The sequence below is a fragment of the Mustela lutreola genome, chromosome 7, assembly GCF_030435805.1.
Source record: "Mustela lutreola isolate mMusLut2 chromosome 7, mMusLut2.pri, whole genome shotgun sequence".
NCBI classification, from domain to species: Eukaryota; Metazoa; Chordata; class Mammalia; order Carnivora; family Mustelidae; genus Mustela; species Mustela lutreola.
The window spans coordinates 46,476,248-46,503,141 of NC_081296.1; the positions used below are offsets into that span (position 1 = coordinate 46,476,248).

The following is a 26,894-nucleotide window of genomic DNA, read 5'->3' on the forward strand; positions in this document are numbered from 1 at the left end:
ACTATTTTTCCTTTAAGTACTCTATTCTTATTACTAGTTACCTTGTCATAATCTTTAGAATTGAAAAATAATTTCAAGAATTGGAGAGATGCTCATAATAGAACACAAACTTTTAGTCCTGACAGTACTCAGTGGAGCACATGATTAATCAGTTAAAATTGAATTGATAGAGGATTAGTTTGAGTACACTTTCCCCTCCTCACAGTAAATATTTTATTTAATTAGAATAAGTTTATGTTATGTCCCTGAAGTGTGAGTATGTTCCATATATACCATTTTTACAGTTTTCTGAATTTAAAGGAAGTTTTGAAGTGAGCTTTGAGTAATGTTACTTTCGTGAAAGAATGGGGGATAAAGGGGTGCGTGTTTGGCTCAGTGGGTTAAGCCCCTGCCTTCGGCTCAGGTCATGATCTCAGGGTCGAGAGGCAGGCAGAGAGAGGGGGTGATGCAGGTTCTCCACCCAGCAGAGTGTCCGATGCGGGGCTCCATCCCAGCAGATGATGAGATCATGACCTGAGACGAAGGCACAGACTTAACCACTGAGCCACCCAGGTGTCCTAGACTATGATCATGGTTTTTAATACTGACACAAAGGTCTCTCATTTTTGCCTGATGTCCTGCTTGTCAAGGGTTGAGCCTGCTAGTTTACCGTGCCAATATCCATTTTCCTCTCTCTTTTCTTCTTTATGGGTTACTTCCTTTTCCAAGACTCCCTTTCCTCTTTCATTTTTATTTTTTTTATTTTTTTTTTTTTAAAGATTTTATTTATTTATTCGACAGAGAGAGATCACAAGTAGGCAGAGAGGCAGGCAGAGAGAGAGAGGAGGAAGCAGGCTCCCTGCTGAGCAGAGAGCCTGATGTGGGACTCGATCCCAGGACCCCGAGATCATGACCTGAGCCGAAGGCAGCGGCTTAACCCACTGAGCCACTCAGGCGCCCCTTCTTTCATTTTTATTTTTCTATCTTTGCCAGAACTCCAAAACCAGTAACTCTGATCTTTAGTCTTAGCCATGATAAGTTCAGTTTTTTCCCTTTTCTTTAAAGATTTATTTATTTATTTATTTATTTGACAGACAGAGATCATAAGTAGGCAGAGAGGCAAGCTGAGAGAGAAGGGGGGAAGCCGGCTTCCTACTGAGCAGAGGGCCCAGTGTGGGGCTCCATCCCAGGACCCCAAGATCATGACCTGAGCCGAAGGCAGAGGCTTAACCCACTGAGCCACCCAGGTGCCCTGATAAGTTTGTTTTTTTTTTAAAACCCATCCAAATACTTGTTTTTTAAAGAGTTCACTGAGATCACCTAGAACTGGGGAGGAGGTTATAGGAACCATTCTCTGAGTTCTCTTGAGAAATAGGGAGGTGAGAGTAGGAATTGTCTTTCTTATTTGCTACATTACACATTTTCCTCAGGTGGTTAGACTGTGATGACTTGTTTGGGGAAGAGGGAGCAGGAGAGCCCAATATCTGCTTGAAATTAATGAGGTAGGATGGTTGGTGATGTGAAACAGAAGTTCCAAGTAGCTGTATTTGTAGGAGGTGTGAGAATAGAGGTAAGATAGGTTAATGTCAGTGTCTGTTTCTAGGAAGAGAGGAGTTTATATACTCTCAAGTATTCAAGATGAATGCAAACTCTACATTTTAAAATCTTATTTAATACTCTGTCTTAGAAGAATTGCACTATTTCAGAAACATAATTATTTTCAGACATTTAAGAGTAATGTTTGTCTCTGGAAACACTAATCCAAATGTTGAAACAAATTCTTTGGATTTTTTTCTGGTCTTTCTTCCTTTCTTTTCTTTTCTTTTTTTTTTTTTTTTTTTTGTCTTTTTAAAAAGATTTTCTTTATTTATTTCTGAGAAAGAGAGTGTGAGAGTACACAAGCAGGGGTAGGGGCAGAGGGAGAAGCTGACTTCTCATTGAGCGGGAAGCCCTACTCGGGGTTTGATCCCATGATCCTAGAGATCATGACCTGAGCTGAAGGCTGACACTTAACTAACTGAGCCACCCAGGCACCCCCTTTTTTGGTTTTTATTTATTTATTTATTTATTTATTTTTAAAGATTTTATTTGACAGAGAGATCGAAGGTAGGCAGAGAGAGAAAGGAGGAAGCAGGCTTCCTGCGGAGCAGAGAGCCTGATGTGGGGCTCGATCCCAGGACCCTGGGATCATGACCAGAGGCTTTAACCCACTGAGCCACCCAGGTGCCCCTCTTTTCTGTTTTTTAGACCAGTGTTTTTTTTAAACTAATTTGTTTGTTTTTTAAAATAATAGTTTAAGAATAACAGTCACATAGTGTGCAATTTTAAAAGTACCAGGAATGTGGGTGCCTGGGTGGCTCAGTGGGTTAAACCTCTGCCTTCAGCTCAGGTCATGATCTCAGGGTCCTAGGATCGAGCCCCTCAGCAGGAACCTGCCCCCCGCCCCCGCCTACTTGTGCTCTCTCCCCCTCTCTGTCAAATAAATAAATAAAATCTTAAAAATAAATAAATAAATAAATAAATAAATGAATGAATGAATGAATGAATGAATGAATGTACCAGGAATGGTTAAAATAAAAAATAAAAGTTTACCACTTCTTCTTAGGTCCCAGTTTTACTACCCAGAAGTAGTTTGCAGTTTCTTCTCTCCTTCAGAAAATGTGGAACATATATAAGGGTAAATAAATAATGTGGGTTTTTAAAAATATTAGTGTGTATAGTTATATTCTCATTTTACTTATTTTTTTTTTAATTATTTATTTATTTGGCAGGGAGAGAAAGACAGTGAGAGAGGGAACCCAAACAGGGAGTGGGAGAAGGAGAAGCAGGCTTCCTTCTGAGAAGGGAGCCTGTTGCAGGGCTCCATCCCAGGACCCTGAGATCATGACCTGAGCTGAAGGCAGATGCTTAATGACTGAGCCACCCAGGCGCCCCTGTATCTTCATTTTAAAAAAATGGTTGCATAGTATTTCCTTTGTATGGTTGTTCCATAATTTATTTATCCAGGTTTTGTTGATTAGTATTTGCTGCATTGGACAGCCTTGTATACACAGTTTTGCACACGTAGGCAGGCATATCTTAAGGAATAATTTCTAAAAGTGTATAGGAAGTTACATGCATTTAAAAATTGCTAACTCTTGTTACCAGAATACCCTCCAGGGAATTTTTATCAAGTTCCTTTACCACCCAACAGCAGATGATGTCATGATGATAATAAAAATACCTAGCACTTTTTGGGTATTTAGTCCATGCTGGTAATGTTCTGAGTGTTTATATGTATTCTCATTTCATTCTCCCAACACTCTTATGAGGTATATTCTGTTACCATCACCCTAATATTACAGATGAGACATTTGGAAAACTTTCTTAGAATAATTTACATTCAAAAAGTTGAACTGAAATATTTTGGGACATTGTTCTATTTTCAAGAAATTTCAGGTCTCAAAAATTGACTTTCTTAGATTCTTAAAGGTAGGTTTTCCTTCTAGATATATTTTTAGTGCTGGCTTTCTGACTCCCAATTCCAGTATGTTTTAGTGTGTGTTGGGAATTTGGAGAGGGTTTAAATATCTCAAATTTTAATTAGATTTATCTGTTATACCTTAGTACGACTTATATAGATGGGTATTCGTTACTCTGGAGCTGCTAGGACAACTTCTTCACACGCTACCCATCACTTACTGGCAGTTGCTGCAGTGAACTGATGGAAAGAGTGTTTGACCTGTTAAGTATTTTGTTGTATCTTTAAACTCTTTAAGTTATAATAGTTGTATGTAAGTAACTGGTTATACCTATCACCTAAGAATGAATTAAGTCAGTACTTTACGTTGTATAACAAACATTAATTCATTTGTTGTAAATAGTAGATTTGCCTCGTCCTTACTAATTGTGTTTTAAATTTATCATGGCTCTCTATTCAAGCCTGGAAAGATAAAATGATATGTGACTTGGGTTGTTAGTTGCCAGTTAGGTTGAAAATTTATACATCCAGTTTTGTTCCTGATATTATTTGCCAAGAACCTCAGATATTTTAAAACAGTTTAATAGAAGCTAAGTTTGGAGTAGATGTTAATTTTGGTGACATTTTTCTGTGATCTATTCAATGTACCTTATCTGAACTACTGCTTAAATTTTTATTTTATGTAGTCCTTATATTAGCACTGGGAAATTCTCATTTCCCAGTTGTTACTGTTTTTTAATTCAGTGACTGTGTATTTTTATTTATAGTTTAAAAGAATATATCAGGTATATATTTATAATTTCCAAGTGCAGTCCATACTGTATTGACTTATTTTAAAAGTTTAAAAGTTTAAAAACTTTAAAAGATAACATTTAAGATAAACTTTAAGACAACCTGTGGAATTATAAAGTCCTAATATTAAGAATTATATTTGTGAATATTTCTTTTACTCCTTTTCCAAAAATAGCACTGTAGAGGTTTTTGTTGTTGTTATTTTTATATAGAAATGTCCATACATAAGAATGGACATATACCTACATAGTCTAGCTTCAGTTTTCAGCATCCTGCCATACTTACTTTATTTCTCACCCTTCACTTTTTTTCTGGAGAATTTCAGAACAGTTTCTAGCTGTCATACCATTAATTTGTTTTGTATACTGCATATTTCCGGCAAACTGGTATTTAGATCTAAAAACTTGATTTAAATTTAGTTTAGCAACACTTCCTTGGTGGTGCTGTGTACTTTCTATTGCATCACTTGTTAAAGTTGATGAGAGTTCAGATGGTGTCATTATGATCCTTCCATCCTAAAGTTCCCCATCAGCATTTCATGTAGTATTAACAACAGCTTTGATGATCTTGCCTGAGTCCATTATTTCATTAGGCAAAGTGATTACTTTCTAATTCTGTCCTTCTGCTTACATTTATTAATGGAAGTTCTATAAAGCATTCTTCCAACTAATTGCTTATTTTGAAATGCAGTCCATATAGGAAAGGCAAAATGAATGCTTGATTCTTTACCTTAATTTACCATTTTTCAGAATGAGTCAGTACTCTAGCAATATTTTTCATTTTTAGGTGTCATTATGAACTCACGGGTTTTTAGTACAGTTGATGTATTGCAATCTTTTTATTTTTTGATGCTCAAATAGTTTCTTCTGTGGCCTGTGGGAGCATCTTCAAATTGGGTTTGTGTCCTTTGTATACCACCCGAGTGGTCTTTGACAAGATAGTCTCTGATAAAAGATGATCCAGAGTCATATTTTACATTACCTGCCTCAAAGCTGGAAACCAACCATTTCTTTCTTTCTTTCTTTCTTTCTTTCTTTCTTTCTTTCTTTCTTTTTTTTAAGTACTGCTCATTTCCTATTGAGAAGTGATGTTTAGAGGTTATAGATTGGGAAGTATAGTGTTCATTGCTCTGCTGAGTTACATTATTGCTTTCACCTTTTTTAGTGGATAAAGTTAGGAATATAAAGGTTTTAGAAAGAGATAAACCATTAATTTTAAGACTATTTTCATTGAAATTTTAAGATTAGGATTTTTTTTAAAGGTCTTTTATTCATTTATTTTTTAAAAGAATTTTAATTAATTTATTTGACAGAGAAAAGACAGTGAGAGAGGGAACACAAGCAGGGGGAGTAGGAGAGGGAGAAGCAGGCTTCCCACTGAGCAAGGAGCCCGGACGTGAGGCTCCATCCCAGGACCCTGGGATCATGACCTGAGCCGAAGGCATGCAGATGCTTAACGACTGAGCCACCCAGGCACCCCTAGGATTAGGTTTTTTTTTTATTATTTTTTCTAGGATTAGGATTTTTATGTAAACTTGTGTTTTATATTTGGATCTCTTTACTCTTACATTGAAAATCTTGACTAACAATATGAACAATTGCTTTTTTGCTTTATCCTATACATACTATAAATACACATAAATGAACATTCATAAGTGAATGTAAATGAAAATATTTATAATTATTACTAACAGTAATGCTAATAAGTCTGAGTTTTTTTGTTTTTTTTTTTAAGATTTTTATTTATTTATTTGACAGAGATCACAAGTAGGCAGAGAGGCAGGCAGAGAGAGAAGAGGAAGCAGGCTCCCCGCTGAGCAGAGAGCCCGATGCCACGCTCGATCCCAGGACCCTGGGATCATGACCTGAGCCGAAGGCAGAGGCTTTAACCCACTGAGCCACCCAGGCGCCCCAAGTCTAAGAGTTTTTGAGGTTATGCGACCAATCAATTAATTTTAAAGATTTTATTTGAGAGAGAGAGAGTAGAGTATAAGCAGGGGTATGGCAGAGGGAGAGGGAGAAGCAGGCTCCCAACATGGAACTCAGTCCCGTGACCCTGGGATCATAACCTGAGCTGAAGGTAGATGCTTAACCGACTGAGCCACCCAGGCACCCTGTATTTTCATGGCTTTTAAATTTTGGTTTGTTATTCCATCTTTTTTCTGTTCAAAAATATAAACAAATAGGGCACCTGGGTGGCTCAGTGGTTTAAGCCTCTGCCTCCGGCTCAGGTCATGATCTCAGGGTCCTGGGATCGAGCCCCATATCGGGCTCTCTGCTCAGCAGGAAGCCTGCTTCCTCCCTCTCTCTCTGCCTGCTTCTCTGCCTACTTGTGATCTTTCTATCTATCAAATAAATAAATAAATAAAATCTTAAAAAATATATATAAACAAATATGTATTTTATTTTTTTTTTTTATTTTTTTTTATTTTTTTTTATTTTTTAAAGTTTTTTTTTTTTTTTTTTTTCAAGATTTTATTTATTTATTTGTAAGAGACAGAGAGAGAGTGAGAGCAAGCACAGGCAGACAGAGTGGAAGGCAGAGTCAGAGGGAGAAGCAGGCTCCCTGCGGAGCAAGGAGCCCGATGTGGGACTCGATCCCAGGACGCTGGGATCACGACCTGAGCCAAAGGCAGCTGCTTAACCAACTGAGCCACCCAGGCGTCCCAAAACAAATATGTATTTTATTCTCTCCTCTTAAAATGTGTCTCTTGATTTTTCACCTAACAATTCTAAAAATTGTTAGGGTATAGAGATTATAGAGGAATGAAAGTATGTGTGTGTGTAGGATATATATGATATAAAGGAGACACACACACACACACACACACACACACACACTATCACTCCTTTATTCACTGCTTTTCATTCCTCTTTATTTTTATTTATTTATTTTTTTCTTCTTTTTAGTACTCCATTGTATGGTTACACCAAAGGTGGTTCAATCTGTTGATGAATAGTTTGCAGCCTTTTGCTGTTAAAAGCAGCACTGCAATGAATAGCTTTTTGTATATATTACTTCATATTTTTTGCCATTGTATCTTTGGAATAGAATTCTAGGAGAGGATTGTTGGGCCAAAGTTAAATGAATATATTATTTTTTAAACATGGCCAGATTTCTCTGGGGATCATAACCATTTTGGATGCCCACCAGCAATATTTGAGAGTGTTTTCTCAAAGCCTTTCCAACAGAATTTATTGTCAGATTTTAGGTTTCTTGGTCCATCTGATAGGTAAGAAATAGTATGTCAGCATTTAAAAATTTTTTTAATAAGTAATATCTTTCATATGTTTATTTTTATTTTTCAAAAGATTTTATTTAGAGGCACCTGGACCCCTCAGTTGGTTAAGTGTCTGCCTTGGGCTCAGGTCATGATCTCAGATCCTGGGATCAAGCCACTTCCTAACACTCACCCCCACTCATGCTCCCTCTCTTGCTTTGTGCTCTTTTTATTTTTTATTTATTTATTTATTTTTATATTTTTTAAAGATTTTATTTATTTATTTGACAGAGATCACAAGTAGGCAGAGTCAGGCAGAGAGAGAGGAGGAAGCAGGCTCCCCGCCGAGCTGAGAGCCCGATGTGGGACTCGATCCAAGGATCCTGGGATCATGACCTGAGCCAAAGGCAGAGGCTTTAACCCACTGAGCCACCCAGGTGCCCCCTTTGTGCTCTTTTTAAAAAGATTTTATTTATCAGAGAGAGAAAGAGAGAGTGAGGAGGTAGAGTGGCAGAGGGAGAGAGAGTATCAGTATCCTAAGCAGACTCTGTGCTGAACATGGAGTCTGACTCAGGGCTGTCTGTATTCCACCACCCTGAAATCATGGCCTGAGCTGAAATCAAGAGTCAGACACTTAACCAGCTGAGCCAGCCAGGCATCCTTTTTCATATGTTTAAAGGTCGTTCTGTTTCTTAATGATCAGTCTCTTCATATCTTTTGCTTGTTTTGCAGTCAGGTTGTTGGTCTTCATTCTTCTGTACATTTTCAGATGCTTTATATATATTGGGGACATAAATCCTATATACTAACACATTTCCCCAAAATTTGTCATTAGTCCTTTGACTTTGTTCCACTTTTTTATCATGCCAAATATCTATATATATTTTTGGTTAGTCATATTTGCTGATCTTTATCTTTACTGTTTATGGGTTTTGATTCATAATTAGGAAAGTTTTTTCCACTTCAAATTTATAGGAGAAATAACCTATTTTTTCCCCCAAACCTTGCATTATTTTCTTTTCTTCTCTCTTTCCTTTTAAAGCACACATCTATGTGATATTTATCCTATGTACAGTATGAAGAATGGATCCATTTTGTTTCAGTGTGGCTGTCCAGTCGTCCCAAAACAAATCATTAAAAATTTTCTTTCTCCAATTGACTTGAGATACTTTCTTTGTCATATGCTAAATTTCCATAGGCATTTGGATCTATTTGGAGTTATCACTATGTTCCATGGGTCTGTCTAAGCTTACACTAGAAACACATTTTTTAAATTATAGATTTTTATATTTTCTATATTTTGCCTGTTTATTCTTCCTAGTTTTGCCCTTTCTAGAATATCACATAGCTGGAATCATACAGTATGTAGCCTTTTCTCATTTGCTCTTTAACTTACTTAGTAATATGCATTTAAGGTCCCTCCATGTCTTCTTATGGCTTGAGAGCTCATTTCTTTTTAGTGCTGAATAACATTACATTGTCTGGATATCTTGGTTGCTGATACCCACTATTGAAAGACGTCTTAGTTGCTTCCATGTTTTGGCAATTATGAATAAAGCTGCTATAAACAACAACAACAAAAAAATTTCTTAGCTTATTTTTTTTAAATTTATTTTTATTATTTTTTAAAGATTTTATTTATTTATTTGACAGAGAGAAATCACAAGTAGATGGAGAGGCAGGCAGAGAGAGAGAGAGAGAGGGAAGCAGGCTCCCTGCTGAGCAGAGAGCCCGATGCGGGACTCGATCCCAGGACCCTGAGATCATGACCTGAGCCGAAGGCAGCGGCTTAACCCACTGAGCCACCCAGGCGCCCCATTTCTTAGCTTATTTATCTGAGGATACTGGTGGTAGGGAGACACATGATAATATTATTACTGGGGTTGTATTTGTTGTGTGGGTGAACTGACATACTTAATTAGTATTTTGGATATTAAATATCCAAAATTTGGATATATTTCTTTTCAAATGAAAGGACATACCATATTCTGAAATGGTATGTCTTTTCATTTGTTGAAGTCTAGTTTTGTATTTGGCAGGGAATGTTCTATAGCTTTTTTTTTTTTTTTTCCCGTAAACCGGCTTCATTGAGGTGTATAATTTACCTACCATAAAGTACATCATTTTAAGTATATGATTCAGTGATTTATAGTATACTTAAAGTTATGCAACCATTACTATAGTACAGTTCTATAATATTTCCATTAATCCCAAAAGATCCCTCCTGCTTTGAAACTAATGCCTATCCGGTTCTAAGTCCCACATAGCCTAATCTGTCGCTCTCTTTAAGGACTTGCCTCTTCTGGACTTTTCATAAAAATGCACATGTGTGATCTTTTGTGTCTGGTGTTTTTCGTTAAGTGTAATGTTTTTGAGTTTCATTCATGTTGTAGCAGGTATCAGTAATTAGTGTCCGTTTATTATTTAGTTCTTTTATAGTATTCCATTGTATGGATATTTATTATTTAGTTCTTTTATAGTATTCCATTGTATGGATATACCACATTTATTTTGTTTACCCATTTGTCGGATGATTGACATTGAGTTGTCCAGTATTTGGCTACAGTGAACATTTAGGTACAAATCTTTGTGGATATATATGCTTTCAATTCTGTTGGATATAGAAGAATCCTAATGAGGAGTCAGAGCTGCTACAACTTGATTAAGTTTGTTACTGCAAAAGACAGGAGCAGTAGCAAAAGTAGCTGGTATCAGAAAGATCTTGCTTTTGGTAGTAACTAGCACCTACATACTGGGTACTTACAGCACTTTAATGTAGTTTATGTAAAGCATATGAGCTTTAGAATTGAAATTAGGTTTGAATTCCCAGTGTTGTTTACTGTTTGACAAGTCATTTTAACTTGCTGAGTTTCAGTTTCTTTTTTAAAAAGATTTTTTATTTATTTATTTGACAGAGAGAGATCACAAGTAGGCAGAGAGGCAGGCAGAGAGGAGGAAGCAGGCTCCCTGCTGAGCAGAGAGCCCGATGTGAGACTCGATCCCAGAACCCTGAGATCATGACCTGAGCCGAAGGCAGTAGCTTAACCCACTGAGCCACCCAGGTGCCCTGAGTTTCAGTTTCTTGATGGAACTAGACACACAGAATACTGTACATGGCACAAAGTATGTGCCCACGAATTGGATGCTATTCTTATTATTAGCATCATGCCAGACTTAAGACAAAGAGGGACCAACCAGAGTAATTGGTGATTATAGTGTTTGAAATTTCTTACAGTTGCTGCCAAGAGAATCTGTGATCTCTTTATCAGGAATAGAAGTGATTGTTGAGTTCATGAAGAACTCAGTCAGAGAAGCCATTATTTCTGTGACCTGTATTAAAGTACCTACCTTCTTTCCAGGCTGTTAGCTGTTGCTTTTCTTCTGATTTTCTTTTCTTTTCTTTTTTTTTTTTTACCCTTTCCTCCTTATGTTTTAAAAAGTACAAGCAACATAAGTAATCTTTTTTTTAAAAATTTTATTTATTTGACAGAGAGAGAGATATCACAAGTAGGCAGAGAGGCAGGCAGAGAGAGAGGGAGGAAGCAGGCTCCCTGCTGATCAGAGAGCCTGATGCGGGACTCGATCCCAGGATCCTGAGATCATGACCTGAGCCCAAGGCAGAGGCTTAACCCACTGAGCTACCCAGGTGCCCGCAACATAAGTAATCTTAAACAGTTAAGGGTGCCTGGGTGGCTCAGGTTGAGCCTTTACCTTCGGCTCAGGTTATGATCTCAGCGTCCTGGGATCGAGTCCCACATTGGTCTCTCTGCTCAGCAGGGAGCCTGCTTTCTCCGCTCTCTCTCTCTCTCTCTCTCTCTCTGCCTGCCTCTCTGCCTACTTGTGATCTCTCTCTGTCAAATACATAAATTAAAAAAAAAAAACCTTAAAAAAAGAAACAGTTAAAAATCACCTAGGGTCCTACCACTCTAATGTTTTAGCTTTATTCAAGTTACTTACCCTTTAATATTTCTAAATGTAAGAGACAGCTTGAAAATAAAATTGTTCCAATAAGAAATGATCTATTTTCCTGATTTTAAGTAGTATTGAGATTTAACTTCATACTTTTAGGAAATTTTCCTTTAAATTTTAAATAATTGCCATTCTAGAAAAAACACTAAGATGTCCAAATCTTGCTGGTTGTGATTATTATTTGGTTACAAGCATTATGTTCAAGTTACGCTTGCAAAATTTTTTTCTAGAAAAAGGATACTTAAACAGTAGAATAACAGTGTATCAGCTACTTATATAACCTTCAGTTACACAGTCCATGTTCCAAAAAATTATGTTGAATTTTAATGCCTTAGCAAAGCTAGCTTTGTATCACTTATCACTGGAACTTCAAATTGTTGCATTTATGTTAGATTTTGCTTGTTTATAATGTGTTTGTAATGTTTGGTTATTTTTTTATAGGCTTTTAAGGAAATTGCATGTATACAATACATGGAGAGAAATCACTAGTAAAGTTTATATGCAGGTGTAGCTTTTCTCCATGTAGAATAGTAATGTCCAGTTGGTGGGTTAAAATAAGGGAAGTATTAAAAAAAAGTTTTATTTATATGTATACTATTCTTAGTTTTAAATATACAATTCTTTTTTACTCCTGCCTTAAGCTGCATCGTGTGCATACTTAAGAAGGAAGAATTGGAAAAGTAATTTGAGAATTAAATCTAGGATATTATTTTAAATAGACATTCAAGTGCTATTTTTTCCCTCTGCCTATAAGATATATTTAGTCTGTTAAAAATGCATTCTACCTCAATATGTCTATGTGTGTAGTCTTTAGAACTTAAAAACTACTTCAGAAATAACTTTCTCCAAATCAGATTATCTTTCATTGACTCTGATTTGCTGGTGCGTGCTCTCTTTTCCTCTTTGAAGTATCAGAGAGTACATCGTAGATCTTTGTCATAAGCTTGTACCTCTTCCAGATACTGGTCAGCTTTTGAAATAATGCAGATGTTTGATGATGTACAGGTCTGTTAGAGATGAAAGTCAGTGGTTCCAAGGAATGGCACCTTGGATGAAGGAATAGATTGCATAAACTCCACCATGACAAGAAAGTAGAACCATTTGTTGTCATTGTGATATGCAGGAGTTCGGTAAAAGTTGGATAAAGATGCATATACAGTATCAATGTTATACATATATACTAGGAGAAAATAAGAATAAAGGGAACTCATTTAGAATAGCAACAAGGAGAATAAGGTCTCTAAGAATAATCTTAATAGGAGTATATTTGGCCTCGATGAAGAAAATTTATATAGCTTTATTAGCTTTTATAATGCAGATCAAACCTATAGGAAGAGATATTGATAGATGGCAAGATATATTCTTGGATGAAAAAATGTGTTTTATAGAGATGTCAGAGCTTCATCAATATTGCTTAATGCCAGTGTAGTCCAAATCTCAAGAATTTTCCTTTTCCCTAGATTTTATAATCCTAAAGAATTAGGAAAACCTGAATCTACTAGGTGTCAAAATAGAATTTCTCTAGTCTTTTCAACAAATATTATTGGAACTTTATCATAGACCTAAATGTAAAAGCTAAAATGTACAATTCTAGAAGAAACATAGGAGAAATTTGCAGTGACTTTCTATTAGGCGTATTTCTATTTTATGTCACCAAAAGCATCATGCATAAAAGAAATTGTTGGTTTGGATTTCATCAAAATTAGAGACTTTTGTGTTTCAAAAGACAGCATTAAGAAAGTGAAAAGTTGTCCATCAACGGATGAGTGGATAAAGAAGATGTGGTATATATACACAATGGAATACTATGCAGCCATCAAAAGAAATGAAATCTTGCCATTTGCAACAACATGGATGGAACTAGAGCGTATCATGCTTAGCGAAATAAGTCAAGCAGAGAAAGACAACTATCATATGATCTCCCTGATATGAGGAAGTGGTGATGCAACATGGGGGCTTAAGTGGGTAGGAAAAGAATCAATGAAACAAGATGGGATTGGGAGGGAGACAAACCATAAGTGACTCTTAATCTCACAAAACAAACTAAGGGTTGCTGGGGGGAGGGGGATATGGAGAGGGTGGTGGGGTTATGGACATTGGGGAGGGTATGTGCTTTGGTGAGTGCTGTGAAGTGTATAATCCTGGCGATTCACAGACTTGTACCCCTGGGGATAAAAATATATGTTTATAAAAAATAAAAAATTAAAAAAAAAAGTGAAAAGTTGGGGACGACTGGGTGGCTCAGTCATTGGGCATCTGCCTTCGGCTGGGGTCATGATCCCAGGATCCTGGGATCAAGCCCCGCATGGGGCTGCCCGCTCAGCGGGAAGCCTGCCTCTCCCTCTGCCTCTGCCCCTCTGTCAAATAAATAAAATCTTAAGAGAAAATGAAAAGTTGAGGAGCCTGGGTGCTTCAGTCGGTTGATCATCTGACTCATGATTTTGGCTCAGGTCATGATGTCAGGGTTGAAGGATTAAGCCCCATGTCTGGTTCCTCACTCTGTGGTGATTTGGCTGGAGACTTTTTTTTTCCTCCCTCCTTCTGCTTCTCCCCTCCATGTGCTTGGTAAAGGGAGAGGGAAACTCAAGTAGATTAATGTTCATAGTGGCTTTATTTGTATTGGTCAAGAGTGAGAAAAATCCAGATGTCCATCAACAGAAGTATGGATAAACAAATCGTGATATAGTCATATAATGGGAATACCACTCAATAATAAAAAAGAATGAGCTATTGATATACATGAGTATATATCACAAATGAATACTTCACTGAATGAAAAATCCAGACACTTAAAAAAAATCCAGACATAAAGTATATGTAACGTATAATTCCATATTGATACAGAACTCTTGAAAATACAAACCAATCCGTAATGACAAAACACAGGTCAGTTATAGGAGTGTAGGATTGGGTGTGGAGAGGTGATAATTGAAGCAGGTCACACAGGATCTTTTTTTTTTTTTTTTAAGATTTTATTTATTTATTTGACAGAGAGAAATCACAAGCAGTCAGAGAGGCAGGCAGAGAGAGAGAGAGAGAGAGAGGGAAGCAGGCTCCCCGCTGAGCAGAGAGCCCGACGCAGGACTCGATCCCAGGACCCTGAGATCATGACCTGAGCTGAAGGCAGCGGCTTAACCCACTGAGCCACCCAGGCGCCCCCACACAGGATCTTTTAAGGGTGTTGGAAATGTTCTAAAATTGGACTGAGGTGATGGTCATATTCTGTAAATTTACTAAAAGCAGTGAAATATGCACTTAAAATGGGTGAAATTTTTAGCTTTCAGTATTTGTGTGGGAAAATTCTTATTAAAACATGACTTGTAAAAAAACAAAAACAAAAACCTGACTTGTAAACTCCTTGCAGACTTGGTAATAGTAATGAACAGAGAGGAATGTTTTTTAAAAGGATAAAAGAAGGAGACATTCAGTACCAGATTTGTGAAAAATATTAGCAGGAGAAGAAATGTAACATGACTTTTATTTTATTTTACTTTTTTTTACCATCTTAACCATTTTTTTAAAGTGTACATTTCAGTCATAGTAATTATATCCACATTGTTGTGAAGCACATCTCCAGAACTTTATCCTTTGCAGTTTGAAACTCCATCTAATAAATAACTCCCTTTTTCCTCTCCCCTCAGTCCTAGTAGCCATCACTCTACTTTCCTTATGAATTTGACTGCTTTAGATTCACACATAAGTGGAAACACACAGTATTTAAAATTTTTTTTTGACTGGGTTATTTGTTCATGTTGTTGTAGCATGTGATAGGAGTTCTTTTCTTTCAGGCTGAATAATATTCCATTGTATGAATATACATTTTGTTTATCTGCTCATCCATTGATGGACATTTGCATTGTTTTCACCTCTTGGCTATGACCATGGATGTGTAATGTCTCCTTGAGACAAAATGTGAATTTTAAAGTATGAAAGTTATACCTCAGAGAAGCTGTTTAAAAAAAAAAAAAATAGGGGCGCCTGGGTGGCTCAGTGGGTTTAAGCCGCTGCCTTTGGCTCAGGTCATGATCTCAGGGTCCTGGGATCAAGCCCTGCATCGGGCTCTCTGCTCAGCAGGGGGCCTGCTTCCCTTCCTCTCTCTCTGCCTGCCTCTCTGCCTACTTGTGATCTCTCTCTGTCAAATAAATAAATAAAATCTTTAAAAAAAAATAGAATTACTCTGATAGAAGAATCTTTGTCGAGGGGGAGAAAGAGATGGCATATAAGCTAAAACATGTAAGAATATTTAAGGGAGTTATCAAAATTTAATGGGGGGAAAGAAAGGATTTTTCAGTAGATGGTTTGAGAATAACTATTTAGCCATGGTGAGACAGGACCAAATTCTATTTATAATCTTACCTAATGCCATGAATAAAAATTAGTTCTAGATGAAGTAAATAATTAATGAAACACACTGAACCAAATACATGTTATCTATTAACCCAATAAGGATGCTCTTTCCAAACTTAGAGTAATTTAGAAAAGAACAGATACCAAAAAAAGACATATTTCATAGCTTAAAGCCAAAAATTACTTTTTCTTAAAAGAATACCATATCTTGGGACGCCTGGGTGGCTCAGTTGGTTGAGCAGCTGCCTTCGGCTCGGGTCATGGTCCCAGCGTCCTGGGATCGAGTCCCACATCAGGCTCCTTGCTTGGCAGGGAGCCTGCTTCTCCCTCTGCCTCTGCCTGCCACTCTGTCTGCCTGTGCTCGCTCGCTCTCCCTCTCTCTCTCTCTGCTTAACTCCTTTTTGCTTAACAAAAACCAAAACTCTTGAGTAAAATATATAGCAAATATAGTATCTTTATTTTAGATACTAAAGGGTATTATGGGATGTAAGTATATAAGATCTTAATACCTTTAGATATTACAAGATTAATATTTCTGTATGAGATCATACAAATAAATATGGAAACCCACTAGAAGTTATAAAGTATCAAAATCAGAGAAGATGAAGTAAGCATGAAGATAACAGATCAAGAGAGTGAGTACTATTTTCACTACGTGTGTTTAGCTCTGTTTTTTAAAAAAAAAACTTCCATTTGACAGGTAAGATTTTTACTTTTATAATGAATTTCATAGCCTTCAAAGTAAAGAAATATTTGTCTTTCAGTTAGTTTAAAATGCTTTTCCTTTGTTTCCAGGAAGTATCGATGAAGATGTTGTGGTGATAGAAGCTTCCTCCACTCCCCAGGTCACTGCCAATGAAGAAATTAACGTTACCTCAACCGACAGTGAAGTGGAGATTGTAACAGTTGGGGAAAGCTATCGGTATGATTTTAATTCCTAGTTGTGTATGATTTTAATTCCTAGTTGTGTATGTGAATTTTTTTTTTTTTTTTAAAGATTTTATTGGAGAGAGAGTGAGCAAGTGAGCAAGTGGGGGAAGGGAGAGGGAGAGGGAGAAGCAGGCTCTGTCCCGAGCACTGAACCCCATGAGGGGCTTGACTTTCCCAGGACCCTGAGATCATGACCTGAGCTGCTGAAATCCAGAATCAGAGGCTTTTTTTTTTTTTTAAGGTTTTATTTACTTATTTGACAGAGAGAGAGAGACAGCAAGAGAGGAAGCACAAGCAGGAAAAGTGAGAGAGGGAGAAGCAGGCTTCCTGCTGAGCAGGGAGCCCAATGCAAGGCTGGATCCCAGGAATCCGAAATCATGACCTAAGCTGAAGGCAGATGCTTAACGACTAAGCCATCCAGGCACCCTTATGTCAAGTTTTAAATATAAATATTTAAACATATTTGTGCTGTGGATATTTCCATTTTTTTAATTTGCAGGGGGAGACCCCATTTGAGCATATACCAGATTAGTGGTTTTCAAACCAGGTTGCATTAGACTCACTTGGAAAGATTATAAAGTAAAGATAAAATTGATCCCTGGATCATATCCCAGGTGAGCGGAACCAGAATCCTGGGGGTCAGTATTTTTTTTAAGCACTGCAAGTGTACAATAAGAGTTAAGAGTTATTGTTGTAGATAAAGAGTAATTTTACTTAGTGATTTCCAAATTTTTGTTTTATGATTCAGAGAGTTCATGAACTTCTTTGAAATTTAGATATGAATAAAAGATAAATATTGGAGATAGCACTAAAATTGAAAGTGTTGAAAAATATTAAGAAGTATTGATGTATAATCTGTTTGAAGATCTCATGAATACCATTGAAGTTTATGCTATTATAATAGGGCCGCCTGGTATGGAACATATTTTTACAATGTTGTTGTCCTTCACTCAGTGTTTTCATCTAAGCCTTGTACTAAAAATGAATGAAAGATTCTCGTTTCTTTTGAAAAATAACTGGAAATGACATTGCTCTTTTGTGTGTCACTTTGACCAAAAACTAAAAAGAGGGGAAGAAGAGAGGGGGGGATCCCTAGCGGTATTTTCTTGTGCTTTAGGTGATTACAGATATGGGTGAGAGAAGCAATGAAGTGCTCCTCTATTCCATTTGGTGTATACCAAACTAATCTGTGGATGAACCTTAATTTTTGTGTTAGAATGAATTGAGAAATGCATTTGCGCATGGTGTTTTAATTTGTGTTACTTACTTTAAGATTTTTTTTTACTTTGGAAGCATGTTATAAACTATATTTAAAATGTGCTTTTCCATTTGTACTTTCCCACTGGAATGCAGCTTTTAATGGCATGGAAGAGAGCACTCTGTAATGTATCTGTTAGTTTTAAGTTTTAAATGATTTTCCTAGGCTCTGAGGAAAATTGATACTCCGTGGTAGGTGCCACAGTTATCCTGTGACTGCATTAGTGCTTGGTACAACATTGACTCAGTTTTTATTAGCTGAGCTACAAGGGTTGCTGAAATGAAGGACCTGTCTGTGAAACTGGAAATCTTTTTTGTCTTGGGGTGCTTCATGTTCAAGCAGATGTGTTTACTATAGTAATGGATAGTAATGTTAAAAAAGACATACAGTGCTCATGACCCATATTTATTTTCCTTAATATTACATGGAATATTAACTTTGTCACTTTTTAGCTGGCTCTTGGGCTTTCCTCTCTAAGGGAGAATGCACCCTGGGGTGCGTGGCTTGCTCAGTTGATGGAGTGTTGCAACTTTGACCTTGGAGCTTTGGGTTCCACATTGGGTGTTGAGATTGCTTAAAAATATATATATATTTTTTTTAAAGAGAGAATGCATCTGTGTTTCAGTTTCTTTAGTTTCAGGATTTGACAGTTGCTACTAATCATAGGAACCACTATGGTCTGTGCGAAACTGTTCCTCACATGCCAGGTTTTTTGTTCAGTGTAATACTTGGTTTCATAAACAGCAAAGTGGACCTGACACTTTTTGCAGCTATTGAGAGCTTCCCAGAAATAAGAGACTGTTCAGTCTTACTACAGGATCTTGGTTTCTCAAGAATTTTAAATAGTGATCTCTCTCCACACCAAAACCATTTTACCCTGAACATTTGTTTACTATTATGCCTTGGGCCACAAAATTCTTGAGGGAATGCAGTGTCTTTTTTTTTTTTTTTTTGGCTGTGTCTCTGTAATTAACCTTTATACTCCTATTTACTTGAGAATTTCATTTTAGAATTTGAGCTTCTTTATAAATTCTTAGGCTTTACACTTGCTGAGGTCATTTTCAGTCTGGTTCTTTTCTGAGTGGTTGAACTCACATCCCTGATAACTGCCTATTAATTGATTTTGTTCACTCTTTCCATACATGCTAACAATGAGCTTCTTTTCTTTTTCTTTTTTTAACAAAGATTTAAAAATCTTTTTTAAGACAGAGAGAGATCACAAGTAGGCAGAGACAGGCAGGGGGCAGGGAGGAGTTCACTCCCTGCTGAGCAGAGAGCCAATGTGGGGCTCAACACCAGGACCCTGAGACTGTGATCCAAGCTGAAGGCAGAGGCTTAACCCACTGAGCCACTCAGGTGCCCTCGCCTTTTTTTTTTTCTTGAAGTTTATTTTATTTTATTTTTTCAAAAGATTTTATTTATTTATTTGACAGAGATCACAAGTAGGCAGAGAGAGAGAGAGAGAGAGAGAGAGAGAGAAGCAGGCTCCCTGCTGAGCAGAGAGCCCGATGCGGGACTCAATCCCAGGACTCCGGGATCATGACCTGAGCCAAAGGCAGAGGCTTAACCCACTGAGCCACCCAGGCACCCCTTGAAGTTTATTTTTTTTTAGTCATCTCTACACCCAATGTGGGGCTTGAACTCACTACCCTGAGATCCAGAGTCACATGTTCTTCCAACTGAGCCAGCCAGGAACCCCTAAATAATAAGCTTCTAAGCATTTTACATTCAATTTGGGCAAGAGGAAAAACCAACTTCATAAGCCCCACCTCTCTATTTTTTTAAAGATGTTATTTATTTCCTGAGCAGAGAGACTGACAGGGGCTCAATCCTCGGATCCTGGGATCATGACCTGAGCCGAAGACAGGTGCTTAACTGATTAATCACTCAGGCGCCCAAGCCTCACCTTTCTAAAACAGACATATTTTTCTCCTGGATCCTTAGGACTTCATATTCTATATAATGCTCCTCTCTACCCTCAGTTCAGGTTATTACAGTGAATCCTTAAAATTTTTTAAAAATAAAATATATACCTATAGATAATTTAGTACAGTGAGCACCACAATAAACAATGATGACGTAAGTGTTAGGTGTTGGGGGTTTGTGGTTACATGCTTTAAAAGCATAAAGTGGCTCAAACAAGTGAAGTGTCTTATGACTACAAAACTAATAAACTAGCTGCAACTATTCTTACCTCTCCTGATCCCAGGAAATCTCTGGGGCCTTGAATGTTTTTTAGGACGATACCAAAAAATTATCTTTATTTAGGCCTCTTAAAATCATGATTTTCAAATCTAGTCTGGACTAAACGTACAGGATCATGTGGGTTATTTAATGTTTAGGGTGTTGCTATTTTTGTTAGTTTTACCTATGGTGAATAATTTTAGGTGTTAAAAATATGTAAATACATGGTTACAACCCCCGTGTGTGTTCAAAATAACCATTGAAAAGAGAGCAGCATTCTTTCTTTCTTTTTCTTTTTTTTTTTAAAAAGGTTTATTTATTTATTTAAGAGAGTGAGTGTGTGGGTGCACAGTGGGAGAGGGAGAGTCTTTTTTTTTTTTTTTTTTTTTTTAAGATTTTATTTATATGAGAGAGCAAGCATGAGCAGGGAGGAGAGGGAAAGGGACAGCCAGACCTCCCTGCTAAGTGTGGAGCCCAACCAGAAAGGCTTATGATTTCTTGGGTAACTAAAAATTTTGTTCTTTCTTCATATTAACTAATTTAATATTGATGTCATTTAAGGTCTCGTTCAACTCTTGGACACTCCAGATCTCATTGGAGCCAAGGTTCAAATTCTCATACAAGTCGGCCACAGGAGCCACGGAACCGTAGTAGGATTTCTACTGTTATACAACCTTTGAGGCAAAATGCAGCAGAAGTTGTGGACCTTACTGTTGATGAAGATGGTAAGTTGGGTTAGTAACAGTATAGAATTATGAAAAGAATTAATAAAATCAAGTATCTTTGAAACTCCTATAGTGAAAGTCCTTCTACTGCTTCCTGGTAATATTGTTAAATGGACAGTTATCAGATAGCCCAATTATTTTTTTTGTTTTTAGAAATTTTATTTATTTATTTGAGAGGATGAGAGAGAGAGAGAGCATGAGGGATAGAAGGTCTGAGGGAGAAGCAGACTTCCCACTGAGCAGGGAGCCTGATGTGGGACTCGATCCTGGGACTCCAAGATCATGACCTGAGCTGAAGGCAGTCATTTAACCAGCTGAGCCACCCAGGCACCCACATATCCCAATCTTATTTTTCAGTTGATAGAACAGCCTCAGCTTGTAACTTGTGCCTAAAATCCTTTCTATTTCATTGCTTAGTAGTTATTTTTTTAGGGGGGGAAGAACTTTTTTTTTTTTTTTTAAAGATTTTATTTATTTATTTGAGAGAGAGTGAAAGCATAAGAAGGGGAGGGTCAGAGAGAGAGAGAGACTCCCTGCTGAGCAGGGAACCTGATGCAGGACTCCATCCTGGAACCCCAGGATCATGACCTGAGCCAAAGGCAGTTGTTCAACCAACTGAGCCAGCCAGGCACCCTACTTTTTTTCTTAAAGATTTTATTTATATATTACAGAGAGGAGAGAGAGAGAGAACATGAGTAGGGATGGGGCAGAGGGAGGAGGAGAAGTAGACTCTCCATTGAGCAGGGAGCCTGATGTGGGGCTCGATCTCAGGATCCTGGGATCATGACCTGAACCAAAGGTAGACATTTAACCTACTGAGCAGCCACCTAGGTGCCTGAAAAAAAAAAAAAAAAAAAAAAAAACCCAAAAACCTTTTATAAGTGTTAGTTTGATCTACCCTAGACTTACCTATTACTTTTATTTATAATATTATTGTCATACTTTAACTTTGCTATGAAAAATAGAAGTGACACTTTTAAAATGCAACAGAAAAGCAATTTAACTTGAATTTATATGGTAAATATTGGTTATTTGCAGTGTCGAAATTTGGGGCACCTGGGTGGCTCAGTTGGTTGTGACTGACTCTTAATCTCAGCTCAGGTCTCAATCTCATTGTCATGAGTTCAAGCCTCGTGTTGGGATCCATGCCGACTTAAAAAAGGAAGAAATGTGATAGTTAATGTTATCCTCTGATATTACTGGTACCTTTTGTGCTGCTCAGCTTTAGTATTTTTCTTTCAGCTTATAACTCCATCCAAGCAACTAAGAAAAGAAAGCTAGAGTTGTACAGTGGAGATTAGTGAAAGTGGTAGCATGTGTGAGTATGTGAATACAGATGTGAGTTTCCCCACTTACTAAAAATTGCCTTCAGGTATTAGTCACATCTTAGAAGGAAATGGTCTATCATAATTTCTTTAAAGGAAGATGAGGAGCCATAAGTGAGTTTATTAGCTATAAATTGGAGAAAGGATACATAAGGTCTGTAGAGTTACAGGCCTTGTGCAGTCAGCTCTTCTATGGATTGTTTGCAGCTTGGATGATCCTAACTTTCAGAGTATCAATTCTTTGGAATTAAGATGTTCATAAAGAGATAGTTTATTCCCACTGTCTACATTTCATTCAACCATGTCTCAGTTTTTATTTTGAGGCATCATAAATTATCTATAAGACAGTGATTAATATATTAGGGATTAATTAGAGATTCCTCAGAGTTAATTAATCTAGGATTACTGCTTTGGAAACTGTATTTTCCCCTGTGACATCTGTCAGCCATACCCCTACCCTGACTCCCATCCCTAGCAAAGAATCCCCCTACCCAAAACATCAGTAATACTAAGGCTGAGAAATGGAGATACACCATTTGCAAATAAACAAGAGGTTCTTCCCTCCGCTTTTTATGTATAAGCAAATACATTTGTTTAAGCGTCCAAAGTACATTGTCCCATGTAGATCAACAGGGACAATTTGTGTTTCTGGAATTAGCTTAGCACACCACATTGTAATCAGTAGTTTGCCCTCTAATTCTATATCACATTAAGTGAGTCCCTTTTCTGATCCAATTGTTGTGACTCTGCTTTGGACATACTCAGTCTCATTTTTTTTTTTTTTTAAAGAGTTTATTTATTTATTTGACAGAAATCACAAATAGGCAGAGAGGCAGATAGAGAGAGTAGGGGAAGCAGGCTCCCCACCGAGCAGAAAGCCCGATGCGGGCCTCGATCCCAGGACCCTGAGATCATGACCCGAGCTGAAGGCAGAGGCTTTAAACCACTGAGCCACCCAGGTGCCCTCAGTCTCATTTTTAAACAACTACTTTATAATTAGAGTAGAGTAGTAGAAATCGTACATAAGTCAAGGTCTGCCTGAAATTTCTTTTACTTTTTATAAAAATTTTAATTTTTATTAGCATATAATGATGAATATTAATATTTGTAAAAAAAAACTTTTTGAAAACATATGAAAAGGCCTGTAAAAAAGATTAAAACAATTTAAAAAATTTAAGTGGTCAGGGGCGCCTGGGTGGCTCAGTGCGTTAAAACCTCTGCCTTCGGCTCAGGTCATGATGTCAGCGTCCTGGAATCGAGCCCCACATTGGGCTCTCTGCTCAGCAGGGAGCCTGCTTCCTCCTCTCTCTCTGCCTGCTTCTCTGTCTACTTGTGACCTCTGTCTGTCAAATAAATAAATGAAAAATCTTTAAAAAAAAATTTAAGAAGTCACTATATATAAACCATTATACAGTGTGCTTTATATGTGTGACTTCCGTTCATTCTAACAATAGTTGTGTGAAGAAAATTCTGTACTTTCCCAATGCTACAGATGAGGAAATGGAGAATGGTTAAGTAACTTATCCATCACTATAGTGCCAGTGGTGAAATCAGAATTGCTTATCCAAGCAGTCTGACTCTAGAATCCATTCTGTACCAGAGAAAGTGTAATTTGTAATACTGTTCTGACAGCCTGTGACAATTTGTATGAAAATAATATAAAAAGATTTTACTTTCCTTTTCTCATTTTCTTTGTGGTAGATCAGAAAATTTACAGAGTTGTTACCCCGAAATAATCACCTGGATTGTTGGAATATGCATATGTGTTTGATTTTTTTAAATGCAGTAATCATATTTTAGTTCCATGTCATTTTGATGTTGCAAGCTAGCTTTATGAAAGTTTTAATTAGGTATTATACTTATTAGTTCATATTTTTAAAGTTTGTTTTAATAATTTTAAAAATGTTACCGTGAATTAAAGTATAACCTGTCACCTAATACATTTTGAAATCCCAAATAAACATTTTTTGTTTTATAGAACCTACTGTAGTACCAACCACTTCTGCGAGAATGGAATCACAAACCACAAGCACTTCCATTAACAATTCAAATCCATCTACCTCTGAGCAGGCCTCTGATGCTGCTTCAGCTGTCACTGGTAGCCAACCCTCCATAGTGTCAGAGACTTCAGCTACTCTTACAAGCAATAGTATGACTGGTACTTCTATAGGAGGTATGTAATAAAGTGGGGGGAGGCCGCTTTCATTACTCTTGTTAGAAAAAGTATTGATTTTAAGATTTTAGCTATATTAGGAAGAGCATATTCGTAGAATAAACTGTATATGAGCAAAGTAGTCTCTTTAGAATTAAACTTTGATTTCATATTTGAGTTTGTGTGCTGTATATTACCAGAGTATCATAGCTCAACTGAAAGAGATCAGCGAGAATTAAATGGCCAATTAGAAATACAATAACAAGAGAAAAAAATAGGTAAATCTAACATCAAAATTTAAAACTTTGGTACATCAAAAGACACTGTCAAGAAAGTGAAAAGGCAGCCTACAGAATGGGAGAAAAATACTTTAAAATCATGTATCTGTTAAGGGTCTAGTATCCAGACTATGTAAAGAACTTATACAGCTCAACAATAAAAAGACAGATACCCCAGTTTAAAAATGGGCAAAGAATTTGCGTAGGTATTTTTCCAAAGAAGATACACAGTTGATCAAGAATGTCATGAAAATAGCATCATTAGTTATTAGAGAAGTGTAAATCAAAATCACAGTGAAGTACTACTTTATCCTTATCAGGCTGTCTGTTATTCAGAAAAACAAAACAAAACTATAGAAATAGGAAATCAGAAAATAACTGGTGTTGACAAGAGTGTAGAGGAATTGGAACTCTAATGAACATCTGGTGGGAATGTAAAATGCTGCAGCTGCTATGGAAAACACTGGTGGTTCCTCAAAAAGTTAAACCATAGTTACCCTATGACCTATAGTCTCACTCCCAGGTATGTCCCCAAAAGAATTGAAAATGAGGATGGGAATTTTTTTAAAAAAATTGATGATGTCCATTTGCTCAATTTTTCTTTTCTTTCTTTTTTTTTTTTTTTTTTTGTTGTTTTTTTTGTTTTGTTTTGCTATCCTATCTAAGCAACCATTTCCTAACCCAGGATCACAAAGAATATACTCTTGTGTTTTAAGTGTTTCAGCTCTTACCTCAGATTATTGTTTAAGTTAGTAGGATATCTCTGGCTCTTTTTCCTGTCACCTGTTTTTTTTTTTTTTTTCTTTAAAGATCTTATTTATTTATTTGAGAGAGAGAGGGCATGAGAGTAGAGAGGTCAGCAGGAGAAGCAGACTCCCTGCAGAGCAGGGAGCCTGATGTGGGACTCGGTCCCAGGACTCCAGGATCATGACCTGAGCCAAAGGCAGTTGCTCAACCAACTGAGCCACCCAGGCGCCCTCCTGTTATCTGTTTAACTGAGCATTAAGCTAGCCTTTCTCTCCTGGACGATGGCATGGAGATAGGAACTTGCTAAACATTTACTAACTAGGGTGTTATAGACCCTGTAGCTCATAGATATCACTATATCGCCATTAGTGGAACTACCTTATGCTTTCTATCATTTTTTACTTTTTTTTTCTTTTAGATTTTTTAATTTATTTATTTGACAGACAGAGATCACAAGTAGGCAGAGAAGCAGGCAGAGAAAGAGGAGGAAGCAGGCTCCCCACTGAGCAGAGAGCCCGATGTGGGGCTCGATCCCAAGACCCTGGGATCATGACCTGATCTGAAGGCAGAGGCTTTAACCCACTGAGCCACCCAGGCGCTCCATGTCATTTTTTACTTTTAATAGTATTTTATTTAATTCTTACAATATCCTTATAGCTTACATTGAACAGATTAGGAAATCTTCTTGTGGCTGGATTTAGGTTTCTCTGTTGTGGAAAATTAAGGGGAGAATCCACAGTCCAAGGAGGTTTCCCCAAAGATGTCTTTTTAAAAAAAAAACTTTATTTATTAAAAGAAATAATAAAGATTTTATTTATTTATTAGATAGACACAGCAAGAGAGTGAACACAGGCAGGGGGAGAGGGAGAAGCAGACCTCCCACAATTACGGAGCCCGATGTGGGGGTCAATCCCAGGACCCTGGGATTATGACCTGAGCCAAAGGCAGATGGCTAACAACCAAGCCATCCAGGTGCCCCCCAGAGCTGTCTTTTCAATACTATATTCTTTGAAGAAAAAAAAAAAGTAGGGAGAAATGAAATGGGCAAATTTTTATTTCATTTATCGAGTGTATACTCTTTTCTGAGTACCGTACCTCTACTGTCTTATATGTTATTTTATATATTATCATTTAATTCTTAAACTTTGCTTGTTATTTATATTATTCTTCCCACTTCAGAAATAAAGGTATCTGGATACCTTCAAATATGCTTTCAAAGCTAGTAATAATCTTTGAGGCAAAGATTTTAACTTTTCTCATTCATTCCTTCCTCTTGGTAGCTTTATGTACTCTCATCTTGTCTAGATTTTATGTGACGCAGTCCCAACTTCAGTACTGTCTCAAAGCTTTTATTACTTGTTTTTTAAGACACTTGTTCACTCAGAATTCACATTTAATATCTAGGGTAGTGACTTCACTATCTGAATGGTTTTCTCATGATGCTACTTTACCTATATTGAAGACTACCTTTGGGATAGACTTGCTTGTGTTGTGTTTCTCTAAACTAGCAGAACCTTGTTCCAGGCCT

The 26,894-nt window shown here is 37.0% G+C and overlaps 1 protein-coding gene across 8 annotated transcripts in view; it reads left to right on the forward strand.

The window, feature by feature from the left end:
* RNF111 (ring finger protein 111) overlaps nucleotides 1-26,894 on the forward strand; it is a 97,269-nt gene that overhangs the window by 43,813 nt on the left and 26,562 nt on the right. For all 8 annotated transcript variants that reach the window (XM_059180640.1, XM_059180643.1, XM_059180645.1 and 5 more), the window contains exons 3-5: nucleotides 16,563-16,689; nucleotides 20,701-20,864; nucleotides 24,168-24,362. In XM_059180640.1, coding sequence (XP_059036623.1) covers nucleotides 16,563-16,689; nucleotides 20,701-20,864; nucleotides 24,168-24,362 — 486 coding nt within the window. The remainder of the gene's footprint in view (nucleotides 1-16,562; nucleotides 16,690-20,700; nucleotides 20,865-24,167; nucleotides 24,363-26,894) is intronic.